The sequence below is a fragment of the Lethenteron reissneri genome, chromosome 2 (genome assembly GCF_015708825.2).
Source record: "Lethenteron reissneri isolate LAM-NWPU_2019-01 chromosome 2, ASM1570882v1, whole genome shotgun sequence".
NCBI lineage: Eukaryota > Metazoa > Chordata > Hyperoartia > Petromyzontiformes > Petromyzontidae > Lethenteron > Lethenteron reissneri.
In genome coordinates this window covers 13,692,041-13,705,533 of record NC_083780.1, presented here as the reverse complement: position 1 = coordinate 13,705,533, position 13,493 = coordinate 13,692,041, and the positions used below count along the sequence as shown (strand labels likewise).

General features: G+C 54.0%; 1 protein-coding gene across 1 annotated transcript; it reads left to right on the top strand.

Moving 5' to 3' along the window:
* Positions 1-1,870: 1,870 nt before the first annotated feature.
* Positions 1,871-13,493, top strand: LOC133341145 (ectodysplasin-A-like). The gene is made up of 7 exons (XM_061549602.1): positions 1,871-2,391; positions 4,748-4,847; positions 8,041-8,103; positions 10,213-10,232; positions 10,710-10,767; positions 12,304-12,431; positions 13,215-13,493. The coding sequence occupies exons 1-7, from the start codon at positions 2,113-2,115 to the stop codon at positions 13,491-13,493; spliced, it is 927 nt and encodes a 308-aa protein (XP_061405586.1). The 5' UTR covers positions 1,871-2,112.

Below are 13,493 nucleotides of genomic sequence, written 5' to 3'. Positions count from 1 at the left end.
TCGTGACTTTGGCCGATTCATCAGAGCGGCTCTCCGCTTCCATGGGAACTCCGGCTCGTGCCCCGACGCTGGAAATCAACTCGGAGCATCGCTAACAGGTGCAGCCACGGCGGTGATAAATGAGGAGGAGGAGGGGGGGGCGGGGAGCTGGAGTGGAGGGAGGAGGAGGGAAGGTCGAGGAGGATGGAAGAGGATGCTTAGGAGGAGCAGGGTTGAGGGATGGATGAGGAGGAGGAGGAGGGGTGATGAGTGAGGGGTTCGAGAGGAGGTAGGGGAGGAGGTTGATGCTGGAGAAGATGGAGGAGGGTTAAAGGATGAGGCTGTCGAGGAGAGAATGAGTTAGAGGGTTGAGGCTCTGGAAGAGGATGGAGGAGGGTTGATGGGTGAAGAGGGAGGGGTCGGGGGTGTTGAAGGATGAAGCGGGGGGAGGAGGGATGGGGCTGCAGAGAGGTGGATGTCCCAGGAGCTGGGGTCTCTGTTCCCCGTCGCAGCTCGGGTTCTCGCGCTGTGGATGGCGACAGCTGCCGTCGTGAAGCCCTCGCGCGGGACACGCGGTGCGGCTCGCGCGGCCTCCCGGGACACTGCGGTTCCAGAAACACCGGACGCACACACGCACACACACACACCTCCGTGTGTCGCCAGTGTGTTTCTCTTTTGTGTATGCGGAGAGTGGTGGCGCAGTGGTTAGCGCGCTGCACTACAAACCCGGCGACCCGAACTCGATTCCCACTCACGGTTGAATATCGAAACGGTCCTGGACCTCCCCTAGGTCAACTCAGCCTCAAACTGAGTACGGTATTTGCTGTGGTGTGTAAACATCAGAACTGGGGAGACAAAGGCGGCCGGTCGTGGGGCTATTTTCACCACCATCTTGTTAGTGTTCACTAACAGAACTTGCCCCAACAGTATAGGTTACACGGATGATCTTTGTCTCAATAGCGTATACGTCTAAGTAGAATACATGGGGGTAACTCATCATTATCAACACATCGCCATGATCATAATAAAGTACACATCTTTATAATAATCAACAACCAGTTATAATCACAATGAATTGTCAATCATAATCCGTTATCGATCAACCAATAATTATAATCTGCAATATTCGTAAAAAGACATCACCAATATATATTTGTATATCCGACCAGGATGGCTCAACCCATCATATTTACAGGATCGATAAAAAAATACCATTTTGTTGAAATTCAACAGCAGTTCTATGAATAGACTAGGCCCCGCCATTGGAACGTGGAATCTACCACTGGCTCAGGGCTGTAAACAGGAGGTAAGAACCGCCTCACTTCTCATTTGAGCTCGAAATCACTACGATTCTAATCTTGGTAACGACGAAGATTATCAGTAAGTCACCAATCGTTAACTTAATATTTCCAATAATCAATGAACGATGCCCACAATCACGAGTGCAATATTACCGTAATCCTCCCAAAAACATCAAAAACATGTTCGTTGATTTCACAGCACATTAAAAAAAATCTCAAATAACCAATCGTAATTATCATCAATAATTACGTACATCATTCTATCTATCTGGTCTTTCTTATAAATGTGCTATAAAGAAGGGCCATTGCCCGAAACGTCGCGAAATGTTAATAACTGGTTGGGTTTTCCGTTATCGCCTGGGTGGGCGGGGGCACGCCAGGGGGCGTGGTCTAAGCCGTAGGGGGGCGGAGTCTAAGTCTTAGGGGGCGGAGTCTAAGCATTAGGGGGCGGAGTCTAAGCTTTAGGGGGCGTGGTCTAAGCCGTAGGGGCGGAGTCTAAGCATTAGGGGGCGGAGTCTAAGGCTTTAGGGGCGTGGTCTAAGCCGTAGGAGGCGGAGTCTAAGCTTTAGGGGGCGGAGTCTAAGCTTTAGGGGGCGGAGTCTAAGCTTTAGGGGGCGGAGTCTAAGTCTTGGGGGGCGTGGCCTGTGCCTTAGCCCCGCCCCCTCGCACCAAGAGCGCGGAGAGCGGAGCCCGAAAGCGGCTCCCGGAGTGTTTCGCGAAAACTTTGGACAATAAACTTTCAACATTCGCCAGTCGAGCGCGGGCGAAGGCGAGAAAGCCCCAATCAAACCCGCCCTCCTCTGCGATGCATTAGCCCGTCCGCGCGTTCCCAATGGCTGTAGACCCCGCGGACCGCCTCGCCGTGGGTAGGCCCGAGTCGGGACCACGAAGCTCGCCTAGAATCCGCGGCGGGGAAGGTGCGCCGAGCCCCGGCGACGAGGGACGGAGGAGAGGGTTCGGCGCGGGACTCCCGGGGCTGCCGCTACTTCTGCTGCTGTTGCTGCTGCTGCTGCTCGTGGTCGCGTACGTGGACGTGAGGCTCCGCCTAGAGGCGCTGGAGAGGCGCTGCGTGGCTGTGGCGGAGCGTGGAGGAGGAGGAGGCTGGGTGCAGGTGGGGTGTAGTGTGGTGTGTGTGTGGTTGGCACGTGTGTGTGTGTACGCGCGTTCGTGTGCGTGAGTGTGTTCATGAAAGTCTGTGAAGGCTATTCCGGGGATCTTTGCTGCTGCTGTTGTGTTTGTTGACCTTTGAGTCGACACGAGCAGAACGTGCACGTGCGTGTTTACGTTTGTGGGCACGTGTTTGGGAGCGGTGGCGCAGCGGTTAGCGCGCTACGCTGCAAACTCGGCCACCTAAGTTCGTCCCCCGCTCAACGGCCAACGCCGGTGACGAATGATTAGAACCAGTCCTGGGCCTCGACTAGGTCGACTCGGCCTTAATTGAGTACCTGGTGCGATGTGTAAAACGTCGCAACTAGTAGAACAAAGACGAACGGGGTTGGTGCTGGTCACCCACCCCCTCGCGTGCTGTGTCCAGCCTTCATATGTGCTCGATAACAACACTTTAAGCCAACAGTCTGCTAAGGCTATACGGGGGTGGGTGGGGGGGGTCTTTGTCTCGTGTTCTATATGTGTGTGTGTGAACACGTGGGGAGTCGTGGCGCAGTTGTTAGCGCACTGCGCTATAAACCCGGGTGACCCGAATTCGATTCTCGCTCAGCCAGGATCGCTGACGAATATCTGCAGTGCTTTGCTCGTGACTTTTCCAAATGTATTTCCCAATTGTGCAATCGGCGTCGGTCATTAGATAAAGAATCCATACGGAACCCTGCCAGAGAAGTGCATCACCCCAGAGCGGCCCACGGAAGAAGACATCACAGAACTACATCCGAGATTCTTTCAACCGACCTCTTATCCCCACTAGGGTGCAGCATATTAATACACGCCCTGCAATAGAGATGTTCGTTGCGTGACAGTCAAATCAGATTGATTTTAAACTGAAGAGCTGGAATGTTAATCTTACGCCTGTATACCTCGGAAGGCCGTGTCTCGTGGCTGTTTTAGCGACGTTTTCATATCGCGATATTGTTGCTGTGTAATGCCATTTGAGTCATTTGCGGTTCGTTTTCAGCATCGGGATGTTTGGCGAATATCAGTCAGTTATGGGATAAAGCCGGAGAATCTGGAAAAAACCCATGCAGAACAGGGGGAGAGGGAACATACGAACCCCACACAGAAAGGCAGCGGAGTCGGTAATCGAAGCCAGCGACTTTTTGATGTGAGACGTGAGTGCCACGACTTCACAATTGGGGGATCTCCCCAATAAACAACGTTGGCCCAACGTTGGCCTATCATTGGCCTATCAGTTCCAATGGAGTGCCAATGTTGGTTCAATTCTCTAGTCGCCGCGGTCTGCCTCTGCAGTCCGCTCTGACAGTGGCGCACTGCTATTCAGAGCCCGCTCTTCGTTTTATGGCGCCGATAGAAGAACAATGGAGACGACACTGGAGAAACGGTTGAGAGTATATACACAGTACAGTATTTCTTCGTTGTTCACGAACTTGCTATCTGCGATTTTAGCTATCGCGAATCACATCTGTGACTCTACACAACTGCATCGAGAGAGAGGAAAGAAATTGACGAGAGAGCATGTGATGTGAGAAAGTGATGAGTTAAACAGACGAGAAAGATGGAGAGAACTTCTTGAACCTTATAAGCATCTGCAGACATTGCGCATACAATATTCGTAGGCCAATATCATCCACGAGATTTACTTTTCATGAGCGTCTCCGGAACGTATCCCTCATGAATAACGAGGGAATGCTATACAAAAATATACACACACACACTTTGAGGAGTTGTCACCATAGCAGTTTAGTGTTAAAATGCAAAAGACTTGTCAATGGAATTGTACAAACACCCCAATGCAGCAGAAACCCTCCTGAAAAATAATCTTGAGACTGAGCGAGGGTCTTCCTGGGCAAGTATACACGAAAAAAGTCTGCTAGCTTTGGCATGGTGCTCATTATGATTGCTGACCTTGAGCCAATGGCGGGAATTCCACATTTCCCTGTTGGGCCAAGTCCATCACGGGAACACATCCAAGAGGATGACTTCCTGGGAGATGGAGTGATTAAATCAGTTCCTATTACAGATGCAGGGTGGATGATCACATTGCAAGAACGTGAGATGTGGCGGTGGCTTTGAGGCCTTCATTCAGCAGTGGATTGAACATGACCGACGATATAAAGTCTTTGTGTCGGGCACATAACAATGCGCGGATTAAGATCTGTTAAGCTCACGCCTGTGAGCGGGCCCTACATCTCGGCACGTCTGACCCGCAGCTATAAACGTGGCACCTCTGCCCTGTCATAAAGTTACGCAACCCTTGCCCCGTGTGGAACTGGTCGGGCAGTTGTGCCTTCGTAGCAATGGCGCCCTTTTACGTCTGACCTTTGTGCATGCGACAGCAACCTCTGTGGGAGGAGGAGGCGGCGGCGGTGGGCATGCGCGAGAGGAGGGAGGCACCGGGCCGACGGAGGGAGAGGCCCCGCGATAGGAGAAAGAAAGGTGGGTGCGTGTGTTTGTGCAGCGCGCTAACAGCTACACTACAGCGGTTAGCGCGCAGCGCTACGAACCCGGCGATCCGAGTTCCATACCCGCTCATGGCCAACAACTGTGACGATTGTCTGAACTGGTCCCGGGCCTCCCCTATGTCGACTCAGCCTCAAATGAATACCTGGTGCGATGTGTAAACATCGCCACTGGGGAGACAAAGGCGGTCTGGCGTCATGCTGGCCACCCATCTTGTGTAACCGTGATCACCTTCGTAGGTGTTATTCACTAACAGCACTTGCCCCTGTAGTCTGTTAAGGCTATATGGGGGATATTTATATTCGTGTTTGTTTGTGGTATGTGTCAATTTATCTTTGTGTATGCCTCTGGCCAGTTGCACCTCTATTCCACTCAACAGCCGAGCTAAGAAGGCACCAAGTTGTATTTTTCCGCTTCAGATGCCGAGCCGTGCCACTCAAGTCGCACGCGACGTGTGACTGAGATGCGTGTAGGTGACGACGAGGTGACACCTCAGTCCCGGCAGTGTTACTGACTCGCGTCACGCACGCTGCACTGGCCCTGCTTGTCCCGGAACCAGATTCGAATGTCTTGCGATGCCAGCGTATCGCGGGTTTCGGTTTCCGGCTCAGCACGGCAAATAGCCAGTGGAAAAAACGACCCGTACCACGAGGACCCCGTGCCGGCTCGGCTCGGATGGTGTCAGTGGAAGAAGAAATATGGGAAACCGTCGCCCTCCCGTGGCAATGGAGGGCGGTGGTGCTACGCTCGCGACAAACGAGCGGAACACCGGGCGGCCAAAACGCAGCCGCTTGGCACAGTGGGCAGCACAGGTGGTGCGTTCGGCAGACATCCAAGTCAAGCCGTAACACCTGGGTCTGTTCCGTGGCCTTTAATCAGAAGCGAGCCTTCAACGCTTCACGTGGTCTCAAGGGGATCGATCACCTGTGTCTTGGTTTACATGTTGTTTGGGTGTGTTTTCGTGCGTGATTATAATGTGTGTGTGTGTCCATCCCTATGTTGTGTGTTTGTATGGAGCAGTAGTAATAATAATCATTCCATCTATTTGCCTTGGAAAGCCTCCACTTAAGCCTTGAGATTCTTTTGGGATGTTTGACTGATTCCATGAATGGGAGTTTGGATCCACGTGGGAGGAAACCGGAGAACCCAGAGACGGCCCGCCAGGCGTACGCGGGAGTCGCACGCTCAACGCGTCCGCACAGAAACCCATTGCTGCGCCGCCATCGTTTCCTGTTCGTCTCACACAGCCCAAGCGTACAACGCCTGGCATTGCCTGGCAGCCTCCCACCCTAGTACGAACCAGGCTGCAGCCTGCTCGGCTTGTTAGAGATGTGATGAGGGCATTAGGGGTGAATTGGTCATGTACGTGCTCGTGTGTGTTTTGTGTGTCTTGTGTGCGAGTGGTCTGTCTATGTGTGTTGTATCTTTGCATGTAGTGTAACTTTGTGTCTGTGTGTGTGAGTGGTCTTAGCGAGTGTGTGTGTGCATGGTGCATGTGTGTGCATGGTGCATGTGTGTGCATGGTGCATGTGTGCATGGTGTGTGTGTGAGTTTATGCTGCAAGTGTCGTGTGCGTCATAATTATCTACGTGTGTGCACGCTGTGCGCAACGTGCACATTGTGCACGTGTGAATGTGCTTGTGAGTGTGTAGCGTGTGTACACTGTGCCTGCGTACACTGCGCGTGCGAGTGTGAGCACACTCGCACGCGCGGGTAGGATTTCACACATTCCCCACTAAGTGTGCATTAGCGCCTGTTAATTTAGTGAGCTCCTCTCTTTGCATAACGGCTAAAATTAACCCTCGACTCTTGACAAGACGCCAAGTTTCGCGTCGGGCTTTGCACACGCTCGCCAGTTCAATTACAAACACAACGGCTTCTCAATTACTCCCACAATTCTGCATTTTCAGGGCCCATGGATTTTCTCTCCCGCTCTCTCTTTCTGTCTGTCTACGCATTGGTTGCATTTCTTCCGGTTTCTTACCAGTTGTGCTGTCGGCATCGCCCAGAGCTGACGGTTGTCGTACTGCGGCCAAACCGGTGACTTTTGCGATGGTTTTCACGTCGCCATGAAGAATACATTCGGAAACCCTTCGCAGAGCAAATGGCGACCCTCCGCGCTAGGGAACGCTCCCCCCGCAGAAGCGGTCACTGCAGAGCTACCGCTGAAGTCCCTTCTTCAAGTGACCTCTCCAGTTGACACCTCCGATTAGCACGGTTGGCTACGTACGGTGCGAAAGAAGTTCAACATACATACGACTACTATGCTTATTTTACCTGGTAAGACCCACTGAGCCATATAGCTGTTTTTTTCAGAAGCCACCTGGCTATCACAAATGATAGCTCAACGAAGTGGCTCATCACGTGGAAATGTACAGCAGCCAAAGACTCTAAATGTAGAAATGTAGAGGGAAAATCCGGAGGACTCGGAGAAAAATCCGCGCGACCATGGGGAGAACTTGGAACTTGTTAACGTCTTGCCACCATGGTACCCACATACAGCTGAATATGACTGTAAATGTCCTCCCATGACAGTCACGTCGATATTTGGCATTTCCAGAGCGATACTTTTGCCAAATTCAATGGTCACGCTCGTGCCTCACAGTAAAAAGTGCCTTGATTCGATTCCCGACTCGGATGCCAATTCTCCCCCTGGTCCGTGAGGAGTTTGTTTCTCTGTAAGGCACGAAAACTTTAATTCGAAATTGTGTGGTTGTGTTTTACACGACTTTCCTTTAGTTTCACGTGTTTTCGCGTGTTCTACATTTTTTTGTTCCTAAAGAATGCTGATTCAGTGGATGTTGGCGACTGTGGAGAGTTCGTCTGTGGTGCATATATCTTTGTAATGTGAGTGTGTGTTGATTTACGTGTGTGTGTCTGCGATCGTATGTGTGTCTGTGTGTCTGTGTGAAAGCGTGTGTGTGAGTGTGTGCACGCTAACAACACTTGCCCCAACAGTCGGTCAAGGCTATACGGGGGGGGGGGGGGGGGGGGTCTTTGTCTTTTTGCGTGTGTCTCTGGGGGTGTGTCTCTGGGGGTGCGTCTCCGAGAGAGTGACGGGGGTGCGTCTCTGGGGGTGCGTCTCCGAGAGAGTGACTGGGGGTGCGTCTCTGGGGGTGCGTCTCCGAGAGAGTGACTGGGGGTGCGTCTCCTTTGTCTTCCCTTCCAGGGCCCCCCGGACCCCCGGGAAGGGATGGGAAAGACGGAATCCCAGGACCTCCCGGCCCAGCAGGTGAGGCCACCGCCGCTGCTTCTGCTGCTGCTGCAGTTGCTGCCGCTGCAGTTGCTGCTGCTGCAGTTGCTGCCGCTGCTGCCGCTGCAGTTGCTACCGCTGCAGTTGCTGCCGCTGCAGTTGCTGCCGCTGCAGTTGCTGCCGCTGCAGTTGCTGCTGCTGCTGCTGCAGTTGCTGCTGCAGTTGCTGCTGCTGCTGCAGTTGCTGCTGCTGCTGCAGTTGCTGCTGCAGTTGCTGCTGCTGCAGTTGCTGCTGCTGCTGCAGTTGCTGCTGCTGCAGTTGCTGCTGCTGCTGCAGTTGCTGCTGCTGCAGTTGCTGCTGCTGCAGTTGCTGCTGCTGCAGTTGCTGCTGCTGCAGTTGCTGCTGCTGCAGTTGCTGCTGCTGCGTTTTTTCCCTCTGGGCTGTGCCGGCCCAAGGGATGGACCGGTTCAATTCCAGGGCCCCGATCTGCGTCCCCTCGCCCCGCCACGTGCCGTGAGCCACGAGCAGCGATGGAGAAGATGCAGTGTGCGCTGCAGTGTGCGGTTACGCGGCGTCTCAGAATCGGAATCTTTTATTTCGTCTGGAGGAATCTGATGAGCTGTGAAGCTCTTTTTATTTTGTTCACAGACGCCCAGTCGGGGCAGGTCAGTGGCGAGTTAGCACTGTTGGCTGCGTACGGTGCAAAAGAAGTTCAGCATTGATGCGTTGCATGCACACCGCATCGTGTGTACAGCTGCATCGGAACCCGGCCACATCTCAACACGCCGCACAGAAACAGTAGGCGTGCTACATTTGTGGAGGCGGTCAACAGACATGTTAATATTATATGGGTCTCCCTGTGTGAGTCGATGGATATCTGTACGAGTCTGTGAGTCTCAATCTTTCATTCTGCGTACGAGTCTATGGGTCTCTGCATCGGTCTATGGATTACTCTAAGTCTGGTATCTGTGTGGGTCTGGGTCTCTGTGCAGGTTAGTACAATGGGGATTTACACAGTGGAGTCCCAAGACGTTGAACAGAGAGACAGGGTGGGGCCTCTCCCCATGCCTTGCAGGTCGTGTAGGTCGTGCCGAGGTGAATTTACCAAAACGTTACCACTTCTGGCCATTCGAGAGTTGCCCACCGTGCATCCCCCGCGGCAAGCCCGGGACGAGCACCAAACCCCCAGCTCTCTGCGGGCTTGACCTCTGCTTGACCTCTGCTTGACCTCCCAAATCCGATGGGACCCCGGAGCGTCCGGGCCACGCGTCATTCCGTGGAGGGATCTCGCGTTGCCCGGAGAAGGCCAACGATAGCGCAGAGACTGATGGTGACGGTCGCTGACCCAGTTGCTCCACTGCCTCGTATGTACTGTGCGTGTGTGTTGAACTTCTTTAGCACCGTACATAGCCAACCGTGTTAATCGGAGGTGCGGGGGAAGGACAACAAACTAAACTACAAAAGCAGTTCTAAAGAACTGGGTTTTTTATCTAGATTTAAGTGCTTGGCTCCAATGGCTTCCTAATATCGAAAGGAAGTGCATTCCAGACGGCCGCAGACACGCATCTGACATCACGCGACGCAGTTGACCGTCTTTGTTCGATGGTTAGCCAGAAGCTGCGGCTGTGAGGGTGACCGGAGTTCACCAGATGTTTTATGCTCCTTGACTAGATCAGCTAGGTGTTGCGAGATATTGCAACGTGTTGCAAGGTGTTGCAAGGCGTTGCAAGGTGTTGCAAGGTGTTGCAAGGCGTTGCAAGGTGTTGCAAGGTGTTGCAAGGTGTTGCAAGGCGTTGCAAGGTGTTGCAAGGTGTTGCAAGGCGTTGCAAGGTGTTGCAAGGTGTTGCAAGGTGTTGCAAGGCGTTGCAAGGTGTTGCGAGGCGTTGCGAGGCATTGCAAGGCGTTGCGAGGTGTTGCACGGCGTTGCGAGGTGTTGCAACGAGTTGCGAGGCGTTGCAACGAGTTGCGAGGCGTTGCAACGAGTTGCGAGGCGTTGCAACGAGTTGCGAGGCGTTGCAACGAGTTGCGAGGCGTTGCACCGCCTCGGCGCTGTGTCGTCGACCGTAGGCGGACGCCGCCGTCGCTCGGCGTGCCGCTGCTTCCCGCGCCGTGTCTCCTGACGCTCGTGTTGTCTTTGTGTGTCCGCAGGCTCGCCCGGATCGTGTGATGTGAGTACACGGCCGTGTTTTTTACACCCTCCCCCCCCCTTGCGTTGTTGGATCTTCCACCGCGATCAGGAATGGGAAACGTTTCCCCGTTATGGCTCTCTTCCCGCGAATTCCGTGTCCTGTTTTTCGTTTTTTTTCCCAGAATGCCTTTTTGTTATGGTGACTGAAGTCCCACAATGGCACGTTCTCGTTGCGGATGTTCCACAATACGATTGTCGTGTTCCGAGTTTCCAGTTCCGTCATCTCTGTGGGGGTTGTGGTTGTGATTGAGGAGGTGACGTGGTGGTGGTTGAGGAGGTGACGTGGTGGTGGTGGTGGTTGAGGAGGTGACGTGGTGGTGGTTGAGGAGGTGACGTGGTGGTGGTGGTGGTGGTTGAGGAGGTGACGTGGTGGTGGTGGTTGAGGAGGTGACGTGGTGGTGGTGGTGGTGGTTGAGGAGGTGAGAGAGACTGTGGCCCCCTCCCCCCTCTCTCTCAGGACATGGTCAAGGTGGCCCATGTGCCCGGCATTGATGCCATCGTCAGCGTGGAGAAGGGTAAGTAGCGGGTGGGGTGACCGCACGCGTGTACCTCGTCGCACGGTCAGCTAGGTGGGACCCGAACACAAGGGTGTACGTGTACCATGGTGTGTGTACTGTGGTGTGTGTCTGTGTGTACGTGTACCGTGGTGGTGTGTGTGTCTGTGTGTGTGTGTACGGTCGTGTGTGCGTGTACCGTGGTGTGTGTGTCTGTGTGTGTGCGTGTACCGTAGTGTGTGTGTCTGTGTGTGTGTGTACGGTCGTGTGTGCGTGTACCGTGGTGTGTGTGTCTGTGTGTGTGCGTGTACCGTGGTGGAGTGTGTGTGTCTGTGTGTGCATAAGGGGAGCGGTCGCGCAGTGTTTAGCGCGCTGCGCTACGAACCCGGCAACCCGAGTTCAATTCCCACTTACGAGCAACGCCAGTGACGATCATCTGTACCGGTCCTGGGGCTCCTCTAGGTCGACTCGGCCTCATGAGTGTGGTGTGTAAACATCGCCACTGGGGAGACAAAGGCGGCCGGGCGTGGTGCTGGCCACTTACCCCCCCCCCGTGTGTCGTGCCGGATTGCATAGATGCTCGCTAACAGCACTTGCCCCAACAGTCTGTTAAGGCTATACGTAGGATCGTTGTCTTTGTGTGTGTGTGGTGCTAATGTGAGTGTGTGGTGCTAACGTGTGTGTGTGTGTGCGTGCCACGCTGTGTGTGTATGGTGCTAACGTGAGTGTGTGTGTGTGTGTGAGTGCGTGTGTGTGTATGCGTGCCACGCTGTGTGTGTATGGTGCTAACGTGAGTGTGTGTGTGTGAGTGCGTGTGTGTGTGTGTGTGAGTGCGTGTGTGTGTGTATGCGTGCCACGCTGTGTGTGTATGGTGCTAACGTGAGTGTGTGTGTGTGTGAGTGCGTGTGTGTGTGTGTGCGTGCCACGCTGTGTGTGTATGGTGCTAACGTGAATGTGTGTGTGAGTGCGTGCCACGCTGTGTGTGTGTGGTGCTAACGTGTGTGTGGTGCTAACGTGTGTGTGTGAGCGTGTGTGTGTGTGTGCGTGCTACGCTGTGTGTGTATGGTGCTAACATGTGTGTGAGTGCGTGCCACGCTGTGAGTGTATGGTGCTAACGTGTGTGTGTGTGTATGGTGCTAACGTGAGTGTGTGTATGTGTGAGTGCGTGCCACGCTGTGTGTGTACGGTGCTAACGTGAGTGTGTGCCGTGGTGTGCGTGAGATCTTAAAGGGGGTGTGTGTGTGTGTGTATGGTGCTAACGTGCGTGTGTGTGCCGTGGTGTGCGTGAGATCTTAAAGGGGGTGTGTGTGTGTGTGTGTATGGTGCTAACGTGAGTGTGTGTGCCGTGGTGTGCCTGAGATCTTAAAGGGGGTGTGGTGCTAACGTATGTGTGTGTGTGTGTGCCACGCTGTGTGTGTACGGTGCTAACGTGCGTGTGTGTGCCGTGGTGTGCGTGAGATCTTAAAGGGGGTGTGGTGCTAACGTATGTGTGTGTGTGTGTGCCACGCTGTGTGTGTACGGTGCTAACGTGCGTGTGTGTGCCGTGGTGTGCGTGAGATCTTAAAGGGGGTGTGCTCTCGGACTGGGACAGGGAGCGCCTCCTCCTCTCCCCCGGCGCGTTTCGCCTCCTGCGCTCCGGCGAGCTGGAGGTGCTCATGCCCGGCCTCTACTTCATCTACAGCCAGGTACTCGCACCGCCACATCAACTCGGGAAAACTACGAACAAAAACTTTTTCTTATTTTACTAGGTAAGGGCCGCTGAGCTGTACAGCTCTTATTTCTGAAGCGATGTGGCTTGTCGTGTGGACATTTACAGCAACCAAATACTCTTAAACGCATGTTTGATTCGAAATGTGGACGGAGAAACCAGAGCACCCGGAGAAACATCCATGCAACCACGGATGGAGAGACACGCAAAACTCCAAATATACAGCGGGCATCGTCAGGGTCGAGATCGAACCCACGACCTCCTGTATACCAGGCGAGGTAGTTAACATCTCTTAGCCACCGTGAGGCTATGTGTACACCTAGGCTGGACTACAGCATGGCATTGGCACGGTTGAAACGTGATGCTTCGTCTGGTTTTACAGGAGGTCGTGGGTTCGATCCAGACCCTGATGCCTGCTGTATATTTGGCATTTTCATATTTCTCTCTCTCCCTGTGGTCGCATGGATTTTTTTCCATGTCCCCCGGTTTTTCTCCCTACGTTTAGAATCAACGTTCGTTTAGAGTTTTTGGCTGCTGTACATTTCCACATGATAAGCCACTTCATTGAGTTGTCATTTGTGGCCATGTGATTTCTGAAAATTAGCTACATAGCTCAGTGGGCCTTACCTGCTAAAATAAAACTCGTTTATTTATTTTGATTTGCTAAAGCATTAAAGCAAGCGGCAAAGCCCTGCCCCCCCCAACCTCCCCCCCCCCTTGTCCCCCCTTTCCTCTCTCACCCTCTCACCCCCCCCCCCAGGTGTTCTACCGAAACTTCTCGGACGTAACGGGCCACGTGCTGGTGCTGAACGGTCGTGAGGAATTCCTGCAGTGTTCGCTCAGTGCCGGCGTCGGCCTGGGGGGCTCGGGGGGGGGCTCTGGGGGGGGCGGGGGGGGGTTCGGCACGTGCCACGCGGCGTGCGTGCGAGCCCTGCGCGCCGGCGACCGGCTGGCGCTGACGGCGCTCTACCCGCGCACGCACATCACCTCCCACCCGCGCGCCACCTTCATGGGCGCCGTGCGCCTCGGGGCCGGGTAG